This window comes from Rattus norvegicus, chromosome 2, assembly GCF_036323735.1.
Source record: "Rattus norvegicus strain BN/NHsdMcwi chromosome 2, GRCr8, whole genome shotgun sequence".
NCBI lineage: Eukaryota > Metazoa > Chordata > Mammalia > Rodentia > Muridae > Rattus > Rattus norvegicus.
In genome coordinates, this window is record NC_086020.1 from 233,575,514 (window position 1) to 233,599,704 (window position 24,191).

General features: G+C 43.0%; 1 protein-coding gene across 2 annotated transcripts; it reads right to left on the reverse strand.

Annotated features, from left to right (window-relative positions):
* Positions 1–2,676: 2,676 nt before the first annotated feature.
* Positions 2,677–24,036, reverse strand: LOC134485693 (nuclear receptor subfamily 4 group A member 3-like). Of its 2 annotated transcripts, XR_010063962.1 has the most exons (5): positions 23,376–24,036; positions 18,278–18,327; positions 17,580–17,673; positions 16,667–16,763; positions 2,677–4,022 (listed from the first exon to the last, which is right to left on the reverse strand). XR_010063962.1 is itself a non-coding variant. In XM_063282751.1 (4 exons), exons 1-4 carry the CDS (start codon positions 23,395–23,397, stop codon positions 16,702–16,704), a joined length of 228 nt encoding a protein of 75 aa, XP_063138821.1. In that variant the 5' UTR covers positions 23,398–24,036; the 3' UTR covers positions 15,970–16,701. The 2 variants fall into 2 exon arrangements, 1 of the variants encoding a protein (XP_063138821.1); XM_063282751.1 differs by lacking the exon at positions 2,677–4,022 and having other exon boundaries at positions 15,970–16,763.
* Positions 24,037–24,191: the final 155 nt, after the last annotated feature.

Consider the following 24,191-nt stretch of genomic DNA (forward strand, 5'->3'; position numbering starts at 1 on the left):
AGGAACAGGGAGGGAAGGAGAGGGAAGGAAGGAGAGAGGGAGAGAGGGAGAGGGGAAGAGAGGGAGAGGGGAAGAGGAAAAGGGGGAGAGGGGGAGAGGGAGAGGGGGAGAGAGAGCGACAGACAGAGAGGGTCACAGAGAGCCCTCAGCTTTCTCACACCAGCCCTTGGGAGGAATCAGTAATATTATCATAAGTAGACCACATGTGTTACATGTGTAGGACTCTCGGTGGGAAAGCACTGGAAGGTATTATCATAAGTGGTTTGTTTTGTCACTTACATGCTGATAAAAGATGTCTGGGTTGGGCTCAATGCTTGTTGCATATGAGAACCTGAGTTTGGTCATCAGGACCTACATTTAAGAACCGATGTGACAGGACATCTGTTAGCACCAGAGCGACAGAGACAGGAAGATCCCCAGTGCTTGCTAGCCAACCAGTCTATCCAAACATCAGCTCCATCTTCAGTGAGAGAGACTGTCTCCAAGGAAGAGATTGAGGAAGCTACCTAGTATTGACACCAGGCTTTACACACATGTACACACACATGTACATGCCCTATTTAGGACACAAAACCAATGATATGTATATGAATATTCATATCAACCTGTAAATGTGCAGAGAGGAATCTTAACATCCACCTCCATGCTCTCTCTGCGCTTCTCTCCTCTCCTCAGTTCCAGTCTCCTCCTCTCTAAAACTTCTCCTGTCCATCTGTGTGTGTGTGTGTGTGTGTGTGTGTGTGTGTGTGTGTGTGTATGTGTGTCCAGCTACTTTCTCCCATTCAGCTTCTTTTCTAACCGTGCAAAGTTAAATGTGATGCCTTACAAGGGCATAATAACACGAGTTACTGGAGTGTGGCTGCAATCTGACAGGAGAACCGGTGTCTGCTTGTTTTCTGGTATTCGTAGACTTCAGCAGCTAATGGGTGTGCAGCAGGAGGAGGCTAGAGTTGTTCGTTTTGTTTTATATCTATATTTTCTGCACCGATTGGTAATCAAAGGAACTGAAGGTGCATCCCTTTATGAAGATGTATTTACTTTTATTTTCTGCATGTGAGTGGTTCTGACGCATGTATTCGTGTGTACCATATGCATGCTTGGTGCTCAGAGGCCAGAAGAGGGTATCAGAGCCACTTAAATCGGAGTTGCAGGCAGTTGGGAAACCCTGTGGACGCTTAGAACCTAACTCGGGTCCTCTGGAAGAGCAGCCAATGTACTTAACTGCTGAGCCCTCTTTCTAGCCTCACTATGCATCCTTTGAAAAACGAAAGATTAGCTGAGGGACAGAAAAGGAGGGAAAGAAGTACCAGAAGCTGAGAGGGACGAGAGAATCAAAGGAGAGGCAGGCATTAAAACTGGCTGTTGCCGGTTGGAAATGTGAAGAAGCAACATGCTCTTCTGTGAAAGGGCGACTTGAGACCAAAAGGATCTTTGAAATCTGGAGTTTAGTGAGCCCATAAGATGCTGGCCAGAAAACAACCAGGTCCTGGGACAAGTTCGCACAACTACCAGACAGTTAGACAGCAGTTGGAAATACATCCAGTGGAACGAGACTGAGAGTTTTCTTTTTAATAATGAGGATTCTGGGAAGACGGGCACAGCTGTTTATGGTGAGACTTTATTAGCTGTAGGTAAGAAGGGTGGAACAGCGCAAGACTGAGGGATTTGGAAACAAGACGGCGGTGCCCTGGCTGAGGATGCAGTCAGAAAGCAGTGGCCCTTGGTGATTCGTCACTGAGCTTCCCGTCCAGGGTTCTAGATTGTTGTATGATTGACAGACATCTGGCTTCCGGAGTCAAGGTCTCACTGTGTGGTCTGGATTGACTTTGAACTCATTATCTACCTGTCTCAGCTTCCTGTGGGGGATGGGATTACAGGAATATGCCACCACGGTGCTCATCTTGAGTCAGTTCTAACACACATTTAGGAAGATTGGATGATCTGTGCCGATAAGGTTAATTAATTCCTTATCAAGTTCTCTGTCCTCTGGCTCTTGTCCTTAGACTGAAGGCATCCTGGGATTTACTTCTTGTTTACTCTCCCGTGTGCTTTTGTCTGCGTAAAAACCCAGTCTATGAAAAGTAAGAGAGGAATAGCAAGTTGTAAATAAGAATGAAATACTTTTCCTCATAAAATCGGGGTAATGTATAAGCCTTACACATGGCTGGAATGATCTATGCTATTCCAGCAAGCCAAGGATTTCAGACCTTCTAGCTAAATCCCTGTGTCCCATGGCCGCTGCACTCTTACCATGTGTAAGTTATATATGTCTGCTACTCCTACCACTTCATACCTCATCAGCATCCATAGATAGCACTAGAAAGTTCTGAAATTCGAGCTAAAGAATTCATCCCTTCATGAATGCGCAGAATGAAATGAGACAGTGGAATCCTGGGTCCCCTTGTGGTTTGTGCAGAGTTGACAGAGCAATGAAAACTAGCAAGAACACGTTTCAATTTATGTATTAACAACCAGCATGTAAGTACGCCAGCTAACCAAACAGGAACAGGAGTCTCTGGGGTATCTCTCCTACCCCATCTGGCTAGGGTTGGGAGCCACAGGCTGTATTGAGCAGGTCATGTGGTTTCTTCTGTCCTCCCTTCCTTGAGTACCATGTAGAGAGCTAGTATGAAATGATTGTTTTATTGCCTTTAGGAGACTCTTGCAAAAAGTCAGCAGGCAGAGGGTAAATCTTGAGGCCAATGATTGATGTCACAGAGGTGGAATATAGACTGAGTGAAATGTTCCTAGTTTCCTGGTATTTACTTCTTTTTTAATACCTAGCAGGCTGTGCTCTGGTCTTCCCACTGAGGGTGTAATGTCCCTGCTGGGCGGCTCTTCAAAGGACTCACAGAGGATAATGGACCATGATAGGACTTACTTGCTTTTTTCCCCCTAAACTCTAAGAATAAAGCCATATAGTTATAAATTTACTTTCAAGTAAAAACTACTTTTTCTTACCAAAAAAAAATTGATTATCTGATTCATTATTGTGTTATGGTTTTACTGCTGTGAACAGATACCATGACCAAGGCAAGTCTTATAAAGGACAACATTTAATTGGGGCTTTCTTACAGGTTCGGAGGTTCAGTCCATTATCATCAAGATAGGCGCATGGCAGCGTCCAGGCAGGCATGGTGCAGGAGGAGCTGAGAGTTCTACATCTTCATCTGAAGGCTGCTAGTGGAAGATTCACTTCTAGGCAGTTAGGTCAAGGATATTGAAGCCCATGACTACAGTGACACATCTACTCCAAGGCTACACTTCCTAATAGTGCCACTCCCTGGGCCAAGCATATACAAACCATCACAGGCCATATCTTGGTTTTATGTCTCTTCCTGTAGGTGAAATTCTGTCTCTTTTCTTCTAATCGAGGTCCGTTTTGAGCTATTTTGGGCTGATCTTTGGTTTCTAAATATTTTGAACTTGTAAGAATCCTACATCTTGGAGTATATGCTGCTGGTAGTTTATTTCACACATTATTTTACTTCTTACTGGATCTCTGATCTACTGTGAGTCAATAGAAAATCTAAACTTTTCGTTAAGAATGGTAAGTGGCTGGGAAGATGGCTCAGGAGTTAAGAACACTTGTTGCTTTCACAGAGGACTTGGGTTCAGTTTCTATCACCCACGTGGTAGTTTATGACCTTATCTAACTGTAGGGGGCCGCAATAACATTCGCCACCACAAGATGGCGCTGGCCTCCACCGCGCCAGCCGACTTCCTTTCAGGATGTGCAAGAGTGACTTCGTGCCAGGTCTTTGCCCACTCCGGGGCGTGCCTAATGAGATCATGGGTAAGCAACCAATCAGGTGTGGATGCGCCACGCTAGGGTGTATATAAGCCGCGCCATGCTGGCGCCCAGCCGCCCTCTCTATTATTAATAAATATAAGCATTTTGGCTACAGAAGGATTCGTGTGTTCCCGCGTATTCTTGCAGGCCAGAGGTCGCGCGGGACATTTGGTGCCAAGAACCCGGGACGCCACGCCACGCGCCAAGGCGCCAAGAGGGGGTCTTCCATCTGCGGAAGGAATCCAGAACTGTAGTGTTTAAAAGGTAAGGTCCTGAGAGACATGCGTCTTGATTTGTTCCACTTCACTCCCCTGCTAGATGCGGCGGAAGTTTTTATTATCGTTTTGGCAGCCCTCATGCTTTCTCTATTGGCCTTTGAATTTCTAGCTACTGCCAGACAGCGTCAGAGGTCACATGGGAGCCGCCCAGCTATAATAGCAAAATAGAGAGCGTTGGGGGAGGTGCAAGGTGGCATGTCAGAAACAGGGTTGGGTAAAAAATTAAAGAGCTCAAGGAAAAAAGATAATAAGCAGACAGTCCCCTCTGCGGAGGCTAGAGATTGGGGAAAAAACGCCCCGGGAGAGAAAAAGGGAGGAGATAAAAGGAACACAGTATTTTGGGAGAAAAATTTTGTCTTTGTGCTTGTAAAAGGTGTGATTAGTCTCTGGAAGCTTCACAGAGTCATACTGATCCGACTTGATAGACGTAGACCGCCTGAAAATTTATTCAGGAGAATCAAACAAAAGGACATCTCAATGCCCATGCACAGCTTGATGGGAGTTAATGTAATTGGGTTGTGAGTAAAAATATTCAGGACTGTGTTTCACTTCCATACCATTTGTGAATGTCAGTCGTGCTGCTCAGATAATGTATCTTAGTATCTTACAGGAATTGGGTTTCAACACGTTGGTGGACTAGTCCAGGAATTGAGACAATCCATCGTCCATATCAACTCCACTCAAGTGGATAGTCACCGTGAAAGTGGTGGGAAAGGGAAAATCCTACCTCTCTGCTGACACCATCTGGTTTTTTCCCTCTTTGCTATTGTCTGTCCTTGGTGCACCAAGCTGTCCCTATATGTCAGTTTATGTCTGTGGTTTTTGTTTCTTGTTGCTTAAATGTTTTATGTTTCATGTTCAAAAGAGAAAATGGTAAAAACTTTATCTGTCAATCGTTCACATCTTGATTTGGCTTTAACTCGTTTCAAAAAGGAACAAATGAATAAAAAACAGTTTCAATCGGCCTTTAGAGCCCTACACCTGCAGCCAGGAGTCTAGGTCAGCTGGAGAAGCTGCCCAGGGGCTAAGCGTCTGCACAAGCTGATCTTAAAGGCGCCAGCAGCTCCTCAGCTTCTTTGGTACAAGAGCTGATAGCTGTTTCTCTTAGAAAAATCCCTGACTTATTATTTGACTCAACAGGTAACAAGGTGCTTCTCTTAAAATATAGCTAAAAAGGTAAAAATGGTGTTTGGTCTAAATATTAAAGATATGTGTAGCCACTTCAATTTTGTTTCTCATTGGTTTTAAATGTATAAATATGCTCTACTTGCCTTGGTTATGGACTATTGGCTTTTAAGTTATTGGATATGGTTAAAAAGGTATAATATTGGTAACAGAAAGTTGACATAAAGCTGGTAATTTGGATGGAGTCATTCTAGACAACATGTGGCATGAGCCAACCTAGGGAAACAGGTCTAAATTGAGATAATATTTTTATGGAACTCTTATTCTAGAAACCAGGCTTCTAAAAGAATTTAGGACAATGTCTCTTTGTTGAGGTATTGGAGACCGCACCATCGTGCGTTCATATGTAGGAATTGGCAGGCAAACTTTGTACTAGATTGTTGGAGGTCGAGTTTTGCTTTCCAAAGTTGTGGTTTGCCCTGAAGCTATCTGTATTTTGATGCTAATTCCACTGCCCCAAGAACAGCTGCCTAGTCAGTACTCAGAATTCAGGTGACTTTCCAAAATTGTGGCTGTGCTCTGGTGTTACAAGGAGAACTTAAAGATTGTGATTAAGGATTGCCAGTGTTACACTGATTAACTCAAACTTATTTGTAATTAAGAAAAATCAAACAGGTAGAGATTGTTACAGGATTTACAAAGGATTGATGAGGTTTTAGAACTTGTGAGAACATTACAGCCAGTTTGTTTACTACAACTGCCATTTCAAGATAGATTTAGAGGATTGATTTTGAGTTTTCATTGCGTGAGCTTGCTTATAGTTTTAGAGAGCCCATAAAGTGATATCATTAGAAATGGCTAACAGCCTTATATTATGTAATTTTGTTGCTTCTTCAATGTAAAAAGTTAGAATTTTAAATCTTTCAGTGTATACGGAAATTTTTACTACAAACCTTTGCTCTCAAAATGAGCTTTAATATTTGGGGAGTAGCTGTTGCACTACTCCAGAAAAGAATATTTGAAACTAATTTTAAGCTTCTAAGGATATGTTAATTGGCTAAGTACCTCACCTTACCAGAGGACTTAGGTCTTTGTTATCCACATTGGAGATAAAGCTTCAGTTGTGTTAATACAGAATTATAGGCTAGAGTCATAGAAGTATTTTAAAAAGAAACCTGGTAAAACATATCTTATTCCAAACAACAGTTAATTGGTTATTACAAAATACTGATATTTGGCCTATTACATATACAAATTTTTCAGGCAAAATTGATAATTTTACTCTTTACATGCTTTTGTATTTACTGTAAATTTGTACATGCAACCCATAGGAAATTCGCTTACTGTATTTACATGTATGATTGGATCACTTGTTTATTCTCTTGAGTTTCTGTTGCTTCAACACAGATTATTAAATTCCGTGGTTTAGCCACTGTTTTTAAATCAAGCTTTCAATTCACATACTGATAGCCAATGCATGGCTTGTGGTTTACAACTGATTTCAATTACTTAATGCTTTATTAGAGACAGGTTTTCTACTTAAAATCAATGAGTGATTTCAGTGTGAATGTCTGACAACCCACTGTCCTTTCAGTGCTCTGGCTCAGACAACTAAATTAAACCTTAGACTCATACCTAACTTTGAAAATGGTAATAGAGTTGATATGAAAAGAAGAAGACTCCATTTGCTTACTTTAAATTCTCAGCCTCGCCCTGCCAGCTCAGGGATTTCTAGTAAGACTGAAATTGGACAATATTTACAGGATTTGGCATTTCTAATTAATGCTTATGTTTAGGTAAATAAAGCTGGTGAGGGGCTGGAGAGATGGCTTAGTGGTTAAGAGCACTAAGTACTGTTCCTTAATAGACCATTTAAGAACTCAAACTGGATTGCCTGGGTTCCTTAACAAGGGAGGACAATGATACCAGACAGATTATAGGCCTTACATAGGAACAATTAGTCAAAAAATCTCATTCTTTATATATCCAAAACAATAATGCTGGAGACAATAATTTGGTATACAAGTCAATTTATAAATACAAGTGCTTAGTGTCCTCAATTTAATCCTCGAGGACTTACCTTAATAAATAATATCTTTACTATATCTTAATAAATAAAAAGGGGGAGTTATCCCTGTATGCTAAATAATGCTCCTTTTATTTCAATTTTAAAATTTGGATGCCAAAGTTTATGGCACCCTACAACTAGGCATACTTCTGCCTAGGTGATATAGAAAGATCCACATATTGGCATGATCCTGTCCAGATATTTTATATGGGGAAGAGGGAATGTTTGTGTTTTTTCTACAGGATACTACAAGAGTGTGCCAGCTGCCTGAGTGGCTGGTGAGACTTGCTGATCCTGGTTGCATAAAGATTCAGCTCTCCTGGTTCGGGTCCCTGGAGTCATTCCTCTGCCCTGAGAGGAAGATGGAAGATTCCCCCTCATCTTTTGTCATCACAGAGATTTTGCCGTTGCTGCAGTCAGTGTTACCGCTGCGTGTGTCCTGTCCCACTGTGGCCTGCTCTCTGACCCTCTGTGCACTGCTGCTTGCTGGAGAAGACTGGACTCCAGCCGTTGCTGCCCCCCTCATTTCCCTGGTGACTTTTGCTGCCTTAGTCATTTTGCAGTCTGTAGCTTCACAGGAATGCCATCTGCGTGAAGCTGCTGTGGACTGGGGAACTCTGCCCTGGTTGTGCAGATCTCAGACATGGTTCCATTGCCTGCTGGTTGTTCCAGAGAAGAATGACCGATCCTCAACTGTCCTGGGAAAGACCTTGTTACTTTCGCTGCTATTGTAGCAGCCATTACTGCTGCAGCCATTGTGTCTGCAGTGTCTAGAGTTACCCTCCCCCAATCTATTGTTAGGTAAGCACAGTGGGTGAACTTTCTGGAGTAGTTGCTAACAATTGGGAATTCTAAATTTTATTATAGGAGCAGCTTGACTACGGCCCTTGGTGGTAGCAGCTGAGGTGAACCAGATGAGGTGCCCACTACTTATCGGGAGTGGCTCTGTTTGGTACAGCCCTATGCTATGGATTAGTGTTTATGCTATGGTTGGTTTGCAAACTCAGATCTCAACAGAAATGTGACAAGGTCGTTATCACTCAAGCACTTGTGGCCATTGAACAAGGGGCTTCCCCTGAAATTTGGTTATCTATCCTCAAAAATTAGTCGACATCTGAGTTCTCTGCTCTTGCACCCCATGGATTTGTGGATCCATTGCACTGGGATGAGAGAGACTCAATGATTCTTTGATCAGCCCTTCCACATCACTGAGGTTTCCTCATTGCATGTGATAGGGTGATCATGATTTCCCCACTAACTCATTTTCTGGCTCGACTCTTTTTAGAGTTCGCCCTAGGTCATTAACAGTTACTGTCACACAGCACTGTGGTATCCAGAGACGGGCAACTTTCCTCATGCATAGTACACGGAGCCTGGTGGCCATAGGGTTACCCTTCGATAAGGCTGTGACATAGAGGAATGACCTAAGACAGGAGCCACAGCAGATGGACGTAACTGCAGGGACCTAGACCAGCCTAGACAATAATTTATTATTAATTAATAAAATAATAAGGGGGAGATGTAGAGGGCCGCAATAACATTCGCCACCACAAGATGGCGCTGGCTTCCACTGTACCCCACGTGGAAGGCCAGGATAGCTTTCACCATTACAAGATGGCGCTGGCCTCCGCCGCGCCAGCCGACTTCCTTTCAGGAAGTTAACTGTGTGCGCATGTGCAAGAGTGCCTTCGTGCCAGGTCTTTGCCCACTCCGGGGCGTGCCTAATGAGATCATGGGTAAGCAACCAATCAGATGTGGATGCGCCACGCTAGGGTGTATATAAGCCGCGCCATGCTGGCGCCCGGCCGCCCTCTCTATTAATAAATATAAGCATTTTGGCTACAGAAGGATTCGTGTGTTCCCGCGTATTCTTGCTGGCGAGAGGTCACGCGGGACATCTAACTATAGTTTCAGGGTGATCTGACACCATCTTCTGGCCTGTGAGAGAACCAGGTGTCCATGTGGTACACATAATACATCCAGGCTTGTCTTAGCTAGGGTTACTATTGCTGTGACAAAACACCATGACCAACAGTAACTTGGGGAGGAAAGGATCTATTTTGTCTTTTAATTCTCAGGAAAGTCTTTCACCAAGGGAAATTAGGGCAGGAGCTCAAGCAGGTTAGGAACTGAAGTATTTATGTATTGACTTGCTCTTTATGGCTTTCTCAGTTTGCTTTCTTGGACAACCCAGGCTCACCTCCTCAGTGGTGACACCATCCACAATGGTCCGGTCTGGTCTACACCAATCACTGAGAATTGAATAGAAATAACACAGCAGAAGTTTCTCAAATATGTAGACCTATGTGAAAGAAATCTAAATAGAACTATTAAATACAGAGGCGACAGAGCTGCAATGGACATCTCTCATTACCAAATCAAGTGCCAAGAATGAGCTACATCTGATCAAATTGTTTGCGAAGGGGGCCTCACGGCAACCCACAAACAACTCCGGCTATTTCCAAGGCCATTATTTGCTCTCCACAAACTGGTGGCAAAGCCCTAATGCTGAGCAAAGCACCTAACATATTTCATTGAACTCTGAGAAGTTGAGCTGGTGTCTATGTAGAGGTTTTCACCCCTACTGACAGTGCTCATGGTACTGGAAGGAACTCTGCACACTACCAGAAAAGAAAGGTATATAACAGTGAGCCTGATATAATCCCGTCGATCTACAATGGTGGCCTGCCCACATGGCATACCGGTGCAACGGTAGCACCACCGAAGTTGAGAGAGTGATCAACCACTGTCTAATTGGACTTAAGGTTCGCTCTAAGAGATGGAACATATCCCCGACGCTACTTGACCAAAGTTCAGTTGAGGAAAAGTAGCAATAAAATGATTTGCAATGACATTCTGCTGTACTCATAGATCAGGGTCTTGCTGAGCCGTCCTCAGAAAAGCTTCCTCCTACATCAGATGAGAACAAATACAGAGACCCACAACTTGAAAATGTGCTGAAAGTGAGAGACTTTGGGACAGTCACTCATAAACGGGAGGTCTCCATTAAAATCCCTCCTCACAGGGCTCAAGGAATTATGCAGGAGTCAGAAAGATTGTAAGAGCCAGTGCGGGTGGGAGACACCAAGAAAACAAGGCCTTAGATACACAGCAGGAATGACGAACATTTGAAATCTCAAAGACTGTGGCAGCATGCACAGGACCTGTACAAGTCTAAGCCAAATGGAGTCCTAGAGCTGAGAGGGGAAGTGTACACAGCCCTCATGCCTAATCCAGTTGACAACCATTCACAAAGGAAAAATTGTCTCCAATGGAGTCTCAAAGGGTACACAAATGACACTTAAGGGCCAGCCCCATGCCCAGCAGTAAATGGCCAACAAAACCAATTCAGTGGTATTTTTGGACTTTTTTTGTTTTTTGTCTCAAAATTCTTTGTCTGGTTTTTTTTGTTTGTTTGTCTTTTAAACATTACAAATCTTTAGCTTATATATTTTATTCTCTGATTCTGTGTGTTTACCAGGATTACTGTGTGTATCTCTGAGTCTAGGGTGTATCTCTGTGTATCTCTGAGGAAGGGTGTGGATTTATTTGGATAGATGAGGAGGTGGGGATGAGGAGTTGGAAGGGGTAGCCATAAGTATAATATACTGTATGAAAAAAAAACTTATTTTCAATTTTAAGAGACCCTACATGGGCAATCTGATAGAAGCATTTTCTCGGTTTAAGTTTCTCTTTCTAGATAACTGTAGCTTGTGTCAAGTTGAAGGAAAACAAAGCAAACATTCAGGACATAGGCAAAGTAGTCAAACACCTAAAATAAATCTAGATAAACATTTTTACAAAAAGATTTGTCAGTGGCTTGAGATTTCATAGTGTGGCAGTAAATATTTAAAAAATGGTGGAAACTTTTATCCCGTGCTGGCGCCAGCACTCGGAGGGCCACATGGCACTGTGGGAGAATCTTTATCTCAGGGGCTTCATGATGCCCCCAAGTACTCTCACACCCAGACAGTCCATTTGCCTGCTGGTCCTAGAGTTAGTTCCCGCACTGGAGGGCCATATGGAATTAACCATAATTCATAATTTATCTCTGATTAGTATCTCTCCAGGTGGCTCTCTACTAATCTCAAACTCTCTGGTTCCAGCTACCTGGTAAAATCAAGACTGAATAGACTGTAACTTAACAATCAGGTTTATACGTTAAAGTCTCAATTCACAATATGTCCGCACAATAAACTCACAACCAATTGATAAAGATATAAACTGCCCACCTAGATAAGATAAATTGACCTGTAAAAATCCATCCCTTAAGAAATAGTTGTCAACTTTTATCTATGTAGAGCTACACGGTGAGGATCCTTGACGTCTGCCTCCATGTTGTCGCCTCTCCTTTCTGCTTCTCCCTCTCCTTCTAAAAGCTCTGTTTGCACCTCACTTCCTTCTTTTAGAATGACAGGCCTCGTTTTATCTTGTGTCTACGCTCACCTGCATAATGGCATTAACCTACATCACAGTCTTTACAGCTGACGAGCTAGCCTGCCTTGGGCCATGTTGTCAACAGAAGACCTAATACATTCGAGCTGAACAGGGACTTTATTACTTAGTGTTGTTGTGACTTCACATATCGCCATTTTCCTAGAGCATTTTCTCAAGCTCTAGATAACCAGAGTGAGGGAAAGATGGCCTCCTGACACCATCATAACAGCTTTTGTTCCCAGAGGCAGACGCCATTTCTGTCTTCCAACATGGCTTCCTAGGCAGAGGGTTCATCCAGGAAAGACAGTATCTGACCAAAACCTCTGCTTGGAAGACAGGAAGAAGTAGGACCGTAGAGAATTGTGTCTCCATACCCACTCTAATCCACACCCTCAAACACTTAACTTTAAACTGTCTTCTCACCAAGACAACTGGAGTGAGACTCTTAAACATAAAGAATCTTAAAACCTTGCCCGTGTGCTCCGTCGTCATTTTTATAACATCCAACCTCATGTGGTGTGGTCTGAAGCTCTATGTGTGCTGATCTAACTCTGTTTTTGCTCTGTTTTAACCACAAATTCTTGTTCTTTCTCCCTCGTTCATTCAGCTCCAGATCCCAAGCCTGCCTTCTACAATGCAACTTTGTGGAACCCTCAGATGCTACCAATTCTTCCTAAACGTGTACAGAACCTCTTCCCTACTCTCTGTCCCTAGGCTGCTGCCCTGACTGGAATCATTGCTTCTTACCTAGAGTGTTAAAATGAGAACATTTCATCTGCTTTCTCCATCTCTATTCATCTCCATTTCTATCCTACTGAGACATAGTCTGCAGAATACTGACCCATCGTGCAACTCTTTAAAGATCTAGATGTCTCCGTGGTACCTAATAGAGTCAAATTCTAGTTTCTCAGTTGAATAGGACTCACGCTCAACCTTCTCCATGTGCTGGAGTGTCAGAGGCTAAGAGTTAAGCTCCTGTTTGTCTCCTGCTTTTGTTCCCCTTGCTATCTGCTTGATCGTACTCTTAACATTCTGCACGCACCAGGTCTACAGTCTTCTCTAAGACACAGGCTTATCTATTCAGAGAGAAATAACCCACATCTAGCTATTACATATTAATAGTTTGTTTTCACGGTCATCTGTCAAAATAGCCTTGGTGAATTCCATTGACGAGCATGATCTACATGCTCTTAACATTTCTAGACTCTAGCATGGTGCCTGCTGCAAACTAGTGCTTAGTAAATAAATATTCATTTATTATATGAATGTTATATAAAAGCAGTTGAGTCAACCTTCATAAATTTTCCCATCTATGGCGGTGTGGCCAGAGCATCTCAGAGTGAAAGGGCACTTGAGAATTCAATGGGACAATTGCTTTTATAAGAAAACAAGGACTACAGTGGCTAAGTGTAAAACTACATGACAGCTCAAAAGACATTTGTCGTGGAAATCAATACTGATTTATTCCCTTACCAAATACCAGTTAGATCTTACACACCTGTCTCTTTTCTCCCATGACTTTATAGATTGACACTGTGCTTCATTTTATACAGTAATTTTTATCAGTTACCCCAACCAGAGCCTGTGATCTTAAATGATGCTCGAGGTTCAAGTTATTTGGACCTTTTCATGGCCCCTGACACCTTCTCCTTCAGCCAGATCCTGGCTGCTATGCAGAGGAAAAGATTTTATTGCCTCCTTAACACCTCCTGGTTACTCTGGGCTCTTAATTTTTCTCCCCCAGGGCAGTTCCTGAATGAGGGCCCAGCCTCAGAGTCTCAGCATACTTTCTGCATTTATTGATGGGCCAGACCATCTTTGTAGAGCTGCCTGTGCCTCTGAGAGCGGCCTCTCCTAGAAAGTACTTCCTACCTTTGCCACACCCATTTACTAGAGAACTCCTACCCCTTCTAACACATTTCTTCCCACATCATGTCAAGCGGGGTTGGAAAATTGACTTCAGCAAGCGCCGTCTGATGGGAATCAAAATTGCTCTGTCTACAACAGTTTCCTATCAGAGAGCATTTTCCCCCCTAATTATATAAATTACCCCACCTTTTAATTGTCAAAAAATAGCTTCTCATTTCCCAAGTCCTCTATGACTTTTTAATGGAATCTCATAAAGACTAAAAGAGTTAGACACATTCAGGATTATTGAATTAGGCAGTCATTGGGAGAATTAGCTGTAGAAAGCCTTAATAATTCAAACCAAACTTCAACAATTGAATTTTTGTCGTTTTTGCAAGTTTCACTTTCTGTAACGTGAGTATCATTCTTAAGAAATAATGGAATTCTTCACTTGGTCTTAGCCAAGAGGCCAAGAAGTGAGAAAAACCTTGAAACTCTTAATAAATACAAAAGGAATGGAGAAAAATAAGAAATCACTAGTAGTCAAATATTGTTTTAGGAAGCACTGATAGATGTCAAAATGAAAGGGGGGACTGAGAAGGGAGATTACAGATCTGCCTCATTTAGTAGTTTCTCTTCCCCAGATAATAGCAAGCAACGGGAGAAACCAGGAGTCTACGATAGCGAAGTGTGGCAGGCACCCATCAAATCAACCACACGAGCCAAGTTAGTAGCAGGAAATAGCAAGCTACACATCTTCGGTGAATTCTGGACAAGTAAGGAGGACACAGCATCCTGGAAGCTCCCGCCAAAAAGAAACAATTCATTCGGGCACTGCACAAGGTTTGGCGAGCCCATTGGGGGCCGCCTGTCCAATGACTTCACGAGTGTATCGATCATGAAAGGACCATCACAGACTAGAGGAGACTAGGCATGCGTGACATTTCCCGCGATACAGAGGCGGGGAGTGGAGTCTAGGTAAGCGCTGCGCTTTCAGAAGCAGGGGTGTGGCTCGCGGTATTGTTTCACCCGAAGCATCTTGGCCTCTGTTTCCGTAAGCTGTTAATTTTTCTAAAGGCAGGGAAAGACGTAACTAGTTGAGCAACTTTCCACTAGGTTTAAGTTATCTCCAAATAAAGAAGCTGGAAGGGAAATCACTAGAAGCAGGAAGTGACGTGTGGAAAGGCGCCGGTATAGTCCACATTTGCTACCTGTCTGTAGCAGGAGCTATAACTAGACGAAACAACTCCCCTCCCTGCCTCACTCTTTAGCCTTCTTTGACACCCACTCGGGTGCTGTCACCTTCTGCTTGTGTTGTCACACACACTTTGCACTCACTCGGGTCTCCTTTCTTACTGGACTAAGAGTTCGATTTCTGGTGTAACCGAGCAGTCCTTGGCTTGTTTTCACAAATGAAATCGGATGGTACATTTTGTTTTACCAGTGAAGGTCCCTCCACCCCCTAAGGACAGACAGTATCCAAGCTAACGCCGTATTTCTTTAATTTCTTCTTGCTTTTAATCTCTTTTTAGTCATCTTTCTTATAATAAAACCTTTTTTATAACTATGATACAGGTTGAACCTGCTGAAAAATCTAAACTCTGGAGCCTAGAAATGTAGCTGTTTGCCTGGTATAGCAAAGCCCCGATTTTGATCCCTGACACCCCCACAAACAAACCCTAACCAGGTGGTACAGACCTATAACCCCAGCATTCATCACATAGAAGGAGGGGGATAGATATTCAGGGCCACCCTCAGACAAAGAGTAAGTGAGTTAGGCTACATGAGAGAATATCTCAAATAAAATAAAAGGCTCCAAAATGCAAAACCCATTGAATGCCATCAATGGTCTGGTACAACATGTCACAGTAAAAAGGCAGACACACAAAAACATACTGTATACCACTATCTTCAGGCTTAGTTGAGTAAGGTATTTATAAAATATATGTGATCTCTGTGTTTAGACTTTATCGCACTCCCAGGATATCTCCTTTATGTATAGGAAAATATCCCAAAATATTAATATACTTGAAATTGAAAACATTTCTAGTCCCAGATACACTAGATGGAAGACACTAGTCTAATCCCTCCTTGGTTAAGTCTCTCTCTCTCTCTCTTTTTTTTTTTTTTTTCCCGTTTTTTCTTTATTAACTTGAGTATTTCTTATTTACATTTCGATTGTTATTCCCCTTCCCGGTTTCCGGGCCAACATCCCCCTAACCCCTCCCCCTCTCCATCCTCCCCCCATTACCGCCCTCCCCCCAACAATCACGTTCACTGGGGGTTCAGTCTTAGCAGGACCCAGGGCTTCCCATTAAGTCTCTCTTAAGTTTCCAGTTGACAGTTCACAATTGCCATTGAAATATTCCCTTGTGGTTACCCCCGTCTGGCAGGGGTGGGGGGTGGGGAAAGGAGCTGTGTCTGTGTGTGTTGGGGTGGGGCATACTTCAAGGAGACGGGGTTGGATATTGGGATGTAAAATGAATAAATAGAAATAGCCCCGTGTTTCTCTTTTGCCTGTTGTTTGCGACAGGTCTTGCATGGAGATATATCTGGCTTAAAACACACTATTATTCTCTTCCCTTCCTGTCCTGACACTGCAAGTGTGTGCCACCATACTGGGACAAAGTATCTAGAGTATTTGAGCAAGTGTCTCATATGTGCACGAGCCCTGGTTGGCTACTTAGGACTGAAGAGGAAAAAGCAAAGGGACACACTTGTGGGTTTTTGTTTGCTTGTTTTGGGTTTTTGTTTATTTGTTTGTTTGTTTGGTTGGTTGGTCTTTTGACCCTGTGAAGTAGGAGGGTCCTGTATTCAAAGAAGAAAATCAAGTTCCCAAGATGCTGACTGGTTGGGTAAAGAAGCAAAGCAGAAGTGGGGACTTCTGAGTCCTGAGACTTTCTGCTGGGAGACTCTCAAAGCTCCCCAGGGAGGCAGTGCCCCATGCATCATGGGACCAAAGAGTACACGATGCCCTGGGTGATAGAGTGTAAGGTACAGACCTGAGAAGGACCAAAAGAAGACACCTCTGCCTGGCTTCTCTCAGGCCTGGTGAGTACCAAGAGACACTTGCATGCAGGGACACCCATATTGTGGGCCACAGAAGTGGGTACTCACCCACGTCTCTGACTTCCTAATGGAGACACACAGCTTCATTGCTCGCTTCGTCGGGCCTTCGCTCCAAGGCAGAAACTTCTCACAAGTGTCAGAGATCCTATTTTTTTCAAAATATAAAAATAAAGGGAGGGGGGTTCTGTTATTCCAGTGCATTTGCTCTCAAAATACGCAGTGACTAGAGCGAGCCGCGGTGGCGGCGCTTGGCAAGGCCTCCAGACCACCCTTTGGCTTTGTCTGTTCCATTCTCGAAGGCCCTGGGAATTCTTGGCGTTCAACTTTCTGTTTTCACAGCTTTGCCCCAGCACCTGTTCCAAAAGCAATTGGAAGGGCTTGACTGGATCTCAAGTCTTAATTTTCAGCTCACAAGCAAGAATGTTTAGGATTTAAGGTATAACACTGTATTTTACAGTGCAAGAACTGAGGCTTTTATGTGGAATTGTGCCATAAATCATGCCTCAGATTTTATGAAAACAGCATATTTCAAAGAGATTTTTGTCCCCTCTGCAAATAAAGATAAATAAAGCATGTATGATAAGCACACAGGGAGGGACAGGACATATTTATAGGAGGGTTTTAGTGTTTCGACCCCTTCATTAGATAGCAAATGCTTCCCTGTAGAGTAAATAATAAATGTCTCATCAAACAATGGAAAAGATTTGATTGAGGAGAAGCTCACAGTATTCTGATGTTTGCTCACCTCCAGAAACCAAACTCCTTTCAACTTGCCCACTATGTATGAATTATTCATTAGTCACCAATAATAAAATTATTACATACTAATTAATTCAGTGTGTACATGAAACAGAGCCCCAAACTGTTAATGGAGAGCTGGTTAAATTCTTCCAGAGGAGATTTGCACCAAAATGGCCAGAGAAAAGGGAGCCTTTTATAAGTTTGTAGCTTATTAGCATACCAGCCATGAGGAAAAGGAACTGCCAGGGGTGGTGGTGGTGGTGGTGGTGGTGGTGGTGGTGGTGGTGGTGGTAGTGGTAGTTCTGTCTTCGTGCCTAGAGCAATAGAAATTAGTTTTAAAAATGTAAATTCCAAGTTTCATATATAAATCCACTAAAAGAAAAATCGAGGCAGTCATTAGTGAAGGTGAATTAGTGAGACACTGAATGTGGATGAGGACTCCCTCCCTGGCTGGGGAGCACCTCCGGCTGGTTAGAGGCAACTGGGTAACCCAGATCTGCTCCTATGGTGAGGAGGATCCACCTCCAGGGAGGAGCAGGCCCTGAAGCTTCCCAGGAAAGAAAGTGCAGAAAAGGAGGTGAAGCTGATCCTCCAGCCTTGTGGAGTGACTGAAAAGAGGAGCTTCAGGCTGGGAGTGACTGAGCTACAGTGCCTGAGGGAAGGGGTTAAAAGGTGGGAAATGTCCCCAAGGGAGATGCCAGGGCTACCTGTGAGCCTAGGTCAGAGCCCTACTCCAGAGAGTGAGGACAAGAAGATGAAGCAAGTAGTCACAGTCTGTTTGTCCGTCTGCCTGACAGTGCGTTTGGAATTATGCACCTGTGCATGAAAATGGCTAAAAGGAGGCTGTGTCTGCAAAGGCTGATTAGATGTTTAGCGCTGTGGAAAGATGGGAGTGTTGTGGGTCCAGAGGCTAATTACCTTATCGTGTGCCCGCTTTAGCCCCCAGATCAGCTGTTCCTTGACCTCCTCTGTGTTGGAAAGAAGAAAAAACATTCTGTGATTAATAGATTAAAAACCTTGGAATCTATTGACTTAGCAGATTTCTACTTACCCTAACGCTAAGAATATCATCAGGCAGCATCTAAAACTTGTAGAAAATCCTCCCAGTCCCGCTCCTCTTGCTATAACTGCCTCCCTGAGGTACCCACCAATGTATTTTAAACTCCTCTTCATTCAGAACTTGCTTTGCTCTGTAAACTTCACAATGTTGCTTCCATACTGGAACGTGAAATTTGAGGAAACTTAAATCCGTATTCCTTGGGCCATGACCACTCAAAATGGCTCCACAATGAACCGTCTTTAGATTCTTTTTTAAACACTTTTTTAAATTTTTTAATTATTTTATTTATTTATTTATTTGAGACACAGTGGTCCCACTGTGTAGCTATGGCTCTCCTGAAACTCACTGTGTAGACCAGGCTTGCCTTGAATCCATGGAAATACACCTGCTTCTGCCTCCCAAGGGCTGGGATTAAATGTATGTGTCACTACGCCCAGCTTAGTGATGAGAGCTGTGGTGTTTGCACTGATTCACCATTGTCTGAATCAACTGTAATTCACAGCCAGGACCTCTCGGAGTCTTTCACAAAAGGAAACATGGGGCAGTGAGTTCTCCCACATGTCTAAGAACTTAAGAAGAAAAACGAAAGCATTTGTTTTTTGTTTTTGTTTTTCCCACAAGTCTGCATACTGGATTAAAAGCTATCTTACAATTTTTTTTTTTATCTTGGAGGACTATTCCACTTAAAAGGAACAGACTTTTTAAAAGTGCATTTTTTAGATCTTCTTTGATTTCTTTCTTGAGAGTCTTGGAATTCTTGTCATACGGATCTTTCACTTGTTTGGTTAGAGTTAGATGTCCCACGACAGAATAATGGATACAGAAAAACATGGTTCATTTACACAATGGGATACTACTCAGCTATTAAGAAATGAAGACATCGTTTTGAGTTTTGCAGGCAAATGGATGGAAATAGAAAGTATCACCCTGAGTGAGGTAACCCAAACCCAAAGGGACATGCATGGATGGACTCACTAATAAGTGGATATTAACCAAAAAAAGAATGCAGAATACGCAGGATACAATCCACAGAACTCAACAAGGCTGACAAGCTGAACGGCCCAAGTGAGGATACCTTAGTCCCACTTTGGGACGGAGACGAAAACAATCACAGGAGGTGGGGCGGGGGAAGGGACCTGGGTGGAAAAGGTAACAGGAAGGGGAAGAGAGGAACATAATCAGGTATTGAAGGCAGGAACAGGACTGAAGCCCTGAGGGCCAGCAAAAAAATCAAAATATGCAACTGTGGGGGTAGGAGGTGGGTGGACCCTCTAGAATGTACCAGAGACCTGGGAAGTGAGAGATTCTCAGGACTCAAAGGGAGGGACCTTAGATGAAATGCCTTACATTAGTGAGAGGGAACTTGTAGAGCCCACCTCCAGTAAAAAGATAGGGCATCAAGTGAGGGACTGGGTTGCCAAACCACAGTCGAACACTCTGATCCAGAATTGTTCCTGTCTGAAAGAACTGCAGGGCAAAAATGGAGAAAAAGAGCCTGAGGGAAAGAAGGTCCAGTGACAGACCTAAATTGAGATCCAGCTCGGGGGGGGGGGGGGGGGCTGGGGGGGTGGAGACCTGACACCATTACTGAGGCTATGGCGTGTTTACAAGCAGAGGTCTATCGTGACTGCTCTCCAAAAGGCCCAATAAGCAGTTGAGAGTCAGAGGCAGATATTTACACCTGACCAATGGACAGAAGCTGGTGACCCCTGTGGTTGAATTAAGAAAAAGCGGAAAGAAGCTGAGGAGGAGGGTGACCCCATAGGAAAACCAGCAGCTTCAACTAACTTGGACCCCTGGGATCTCTCAGACCCTGAGTTACCAACCAGACAGCACACACCAGCTAAGCTGAGGCCCCCAGCACATATGCAGCAGAGGACTGCTGGGTCTGGACTCAGTCAGAGAAGATGCACCTAACCCTCAAGAGACTTAGGACCCCAGGGAATGGGGTGAGGAGGTGGGTGAGTACATCCTCTTTGAGACAGGGGCAGAGGGCAGAGGAGGTGTGGGATATAGAACAGTTGGAGTGTAGACCAGCAGGGAGGTTAAGTCGGGACTGTAAAAAGAGATTAAAGAAAATATCATCCTGAGTGCGGTAACACATATGGTATGCACTCTCTGATAAGTGGATATTAGCCCAAAAGCTCAGAATATCCAAGATACAATTCACAGACCACATGAAGCTCAAGAAGGAAGACCAAAGTGTGGGTGCTTTAATCCTTCTTAGAAGAGGGAACAAAATACAGGAGGAAATACAGAGACAAAATGTGGAGCAGAGACTAAAGGAAAGACCATCTAGAGACTGCCCTAACTGGGGGTCCATCCCATGCAGCCACCAAACCCAGTCACTAGTGCTGATGCCAAGAGGTGCATGCTGACAGGAGCCTGATGTAGCTGTCTCCTGAGAGGCTCTGACAGAGCCTGACAAATACAGAGGTGGATGCTAGCAGCCAATCATTGGAATGAGAACAAGGTCCCCAATGGAGGAGTTAGAGAAAGGACTGAAGGAACTGAAGGGGTTTTCAACCCCATAGGAAGAACAGTAATATCAATCAACCAGAACCCCCAGAGCTCCCAGGGGCTAAACCACCAACCAGAGTACACATGGAGGGACCCATGGCCGCATATGTAGTAGAGGATGGCCTTATTGGGCATCAATGGGAGGAGAGGGCCTTGGTCCTGTGAAGGCTTGATGCCCTAGTGTAGGGGAATGCCAGGGCAGAGAGGCAGGAGGGAGTGGGTGGGTGAGTGGGGGAGCACCTTCATAGAAGTGGGAGTGGGATGGAGGTTTCCTGATGGGAAACCAGGAAAGGGGATAACATTTGAAATGTAAATAAAGAAAATATCAAAAGAAGAAGAAGGAGAAGGAGAAGGAGAAGGAGGAGAAGGAGGAGGAGAAGAAGAAGAAGAAGAAGAAGAAGAAGAAGAAGAAGAAGAAGAAGAAGAAGAAGAAGAAGAAGAAGAAGAAGAAGAAGAAAAGAGAGAAACATTTTTTAAAAGTACATTTTTAAATTTTCTGGTTTTTTTTTCTCTAAATTGTTAGCATACCTATCAAGAGAAAGTATGGTTGTGCACAGAATGGAAGTTTTTAAAATTCGATCCACAAATATTGTTCTCAGGTTGCTCTTTTGTCTTGAAAATCTAATATCAAGAAGGGCAAAACGATTATCTCAAACAAAGAAGGACACCTCTTTTCAGGTCCCCATAGCTATTCATCTGCTTCTTCAAATGAAAACCACACTGGTGTAGAATTAACGCAGCTCAGTAAACCGACCCACTCCACCATGACAGAGAGAATACGTTCGGCTTCTTCACTCACTCCGAATTTGTTTAAAGGTAGCTGACTAACAGGGCATTTTGGTGACAATTTCCCAACTCTCAGCCCCTCTGTCCAGTTGTATTTCCACCAGAGCGTACTTGGGCAAGCAAAACTCCATGATCAAAAAGACGCTGACTCTAAAAATTAGATGATAATTCATAGTTGGCCACCTCCAATGCTAAGGCACAACATAAAAAGAAGTCTGCAGTATCTACGATCTGACTTAGTCAACAGAGCGAGCACAGTCGACTTGTACTACTGATGTAAACATAACCAGGAGAACAATGCCAGGCTTCAGAATCTCCCCTTTAACAGAGACCTCTGGATGGATAGCACACACTACAACCCCGGTAGAGAGATGGTGCCAGGTCCATAAAAACCAACACCACAAATTTCCAGTTTTATACTAAAAATATAAAAAGTAAACAAATAAGAACACATTAAGAAATTATGCAGAAAGCCCGTTAAATGTTTAAGAGACAATAAAACTGCCACCAACTCATTAAATATTCTCTTGGAAGTATTAGATCCACAGCCAAAGTTCCAAAGGTCCCCCCAATTAAAGAGGGAGTGAGAGAAGGGATGGGCGAACTCTAAAGGACAGAATTATCTTAAAAGTGGATGAAAATAAATCTGTTTAATATTCTAGACATTGTACCTATTTGTAGTATCATATTCCATAAGCGAAACAATTACCTCAAAAAGATGAGAATTGAGTTGGTTAATACTCAGGATAAATTTTAGAACTTGGAAGCTCTTCAAATTTCTTAAAACAAGCCGTAGAATGTATAAGCCTCAGGTAAGAAGGCAGAAAATACGTTCTTAATAAGGCTAATCATCACTGTGGCTTCTGATAAAGGTAAGAAGGCAGAAAATACGTTCTTAATAAGGCTAATCATCACTGTGGCTTCCTGATAAAGGCCGGCACTTTGAAAAAGAAAGCTAAATGATTTGACGCAGCCTGAGGTAAAGAAGATAGACGTACTCTGCACGTCAGGAAGAACATTGGTTTAGTTGATATGATTATGTGCTGTACAACTCCACACCCTCGCTCTTTCAGTATTGGCTGACGGCTTGAAGGGTGTCTTCGTTGTGTGAATTGTTCAGAAAGAGCTGTTGGATTCCAAAGCCCTTTACCATTAGGAAAAAGGGGGATCTCAGTGTTCTAACAGGTTCCAGATGTAACACGGTATGTAGAAACACTGTCGGGCTCTCACATCTGGAGAGGGAGACCTCACTTCGTCAGCTTGGGGACACTTCTGGGTGTCCCTTCGAGTTGTGTAGGCTCTGGAGTTAAGCTATCTGTATCCTGAGTTTATCATGCTAGTCATGTGTAATGTCATATTATACATTTGAATATTAATCAAATATAACATTTAAGGGTATTCATTGTTTCGTCCACTGTTCTTACAACTGTGTTCAAATAACTTATAATTTAATTATCGAATAAAATTGACTCAACTTCTACACACTTATGAATAATTCAGCAGATGCCTCCTCCGTTAAGAGTTTCTTACCTGGGGCTGGGGATTTAGCTCAGTGGTAGAGCGCTTACCTAGGAAGCGCAAGGCCCTGGGTTCGGTCCCCAGCTCCGAAAAAAAAAGAACCAAAAAAAAAAAAAAAAAAGAGTTTCTTACCTGTTGCTAGGTGTGGTGGCATAGGCCTTTAATTCCATCCCTTGAGAGAGAGGCAGGCAGACCTCTGAGGCTAGCCTGTTTCTGAAGCGTGAGTGACAGGAAAAACCAGGACTATACAAAGAAACTCTGTCTCACAAAACAAAACAAAACAAAACAAAACAAAACAAAACAAAACAAAACAAAACAAAACAAAACAAATAAAGAATAAATGCTTGCTTGAATGGCTTTGGTGGGCAAGGGGAAAGGAAACCTGTATGCAAACAGGATGAGATGTCTTACTATACGTTAATAAGCCCCACACATGCACACACACACACACACACACACACACACACACACACACACACCCATTTATCTACACATATACCCCACAGGTATCCACTCACAGTAAGCTGATATAACAATAGTAAAGCCTTGCTTTCCCGGATTTATTCGTATCACCTTCAGTTAGCAGGGAATATTACATTTTCAGTTTCCCAAGCTATAGTAATGATTGCACATTAAGGGGAAAAAATCAGTAGATGTATGTGTAGGCAGTAACCGAAGGGTGGCAAAGCACACATACTTAACTTATCAAAAATATATAGTAATTTAAAGATTGTTTTCACTCCATAATGTAGTTTCAAGGAAATAAAGCAAAATAACAACATGAAAAGAAACAATGATAACATAAAATGAAAGTTTTGTAATTGATACCTTTGAAATTCCTGCAACCTGGTTAGCAATTTTTACATAAAGCATATATCCATACAAATATAAGCTGATATATAAATACATACACTAGTACCTATAAATAATCATGAGAATGAAGCAAAT

Coding starts and splice junctions, on each gene's coding strand:
- LOC134485693 (XM_063282751.1), bottom strand. CDS start 23,397: ATGCCACCACACCTAGCAACAG. Junction 18,328..23,375: donor GCCACCACACCTAGCAACAG/GTAAGAAACTCT, acceptor TTTCCAACACAG/AGGAGGTCAAGGAACAGCTG. Junction 16,764..17,579: donor GTTCCTTTTCCTCATGGCTG/GTATGCTAATAA, acceptor TGAAAAAAATAG/GATCTCTGACACTTGTGAGA.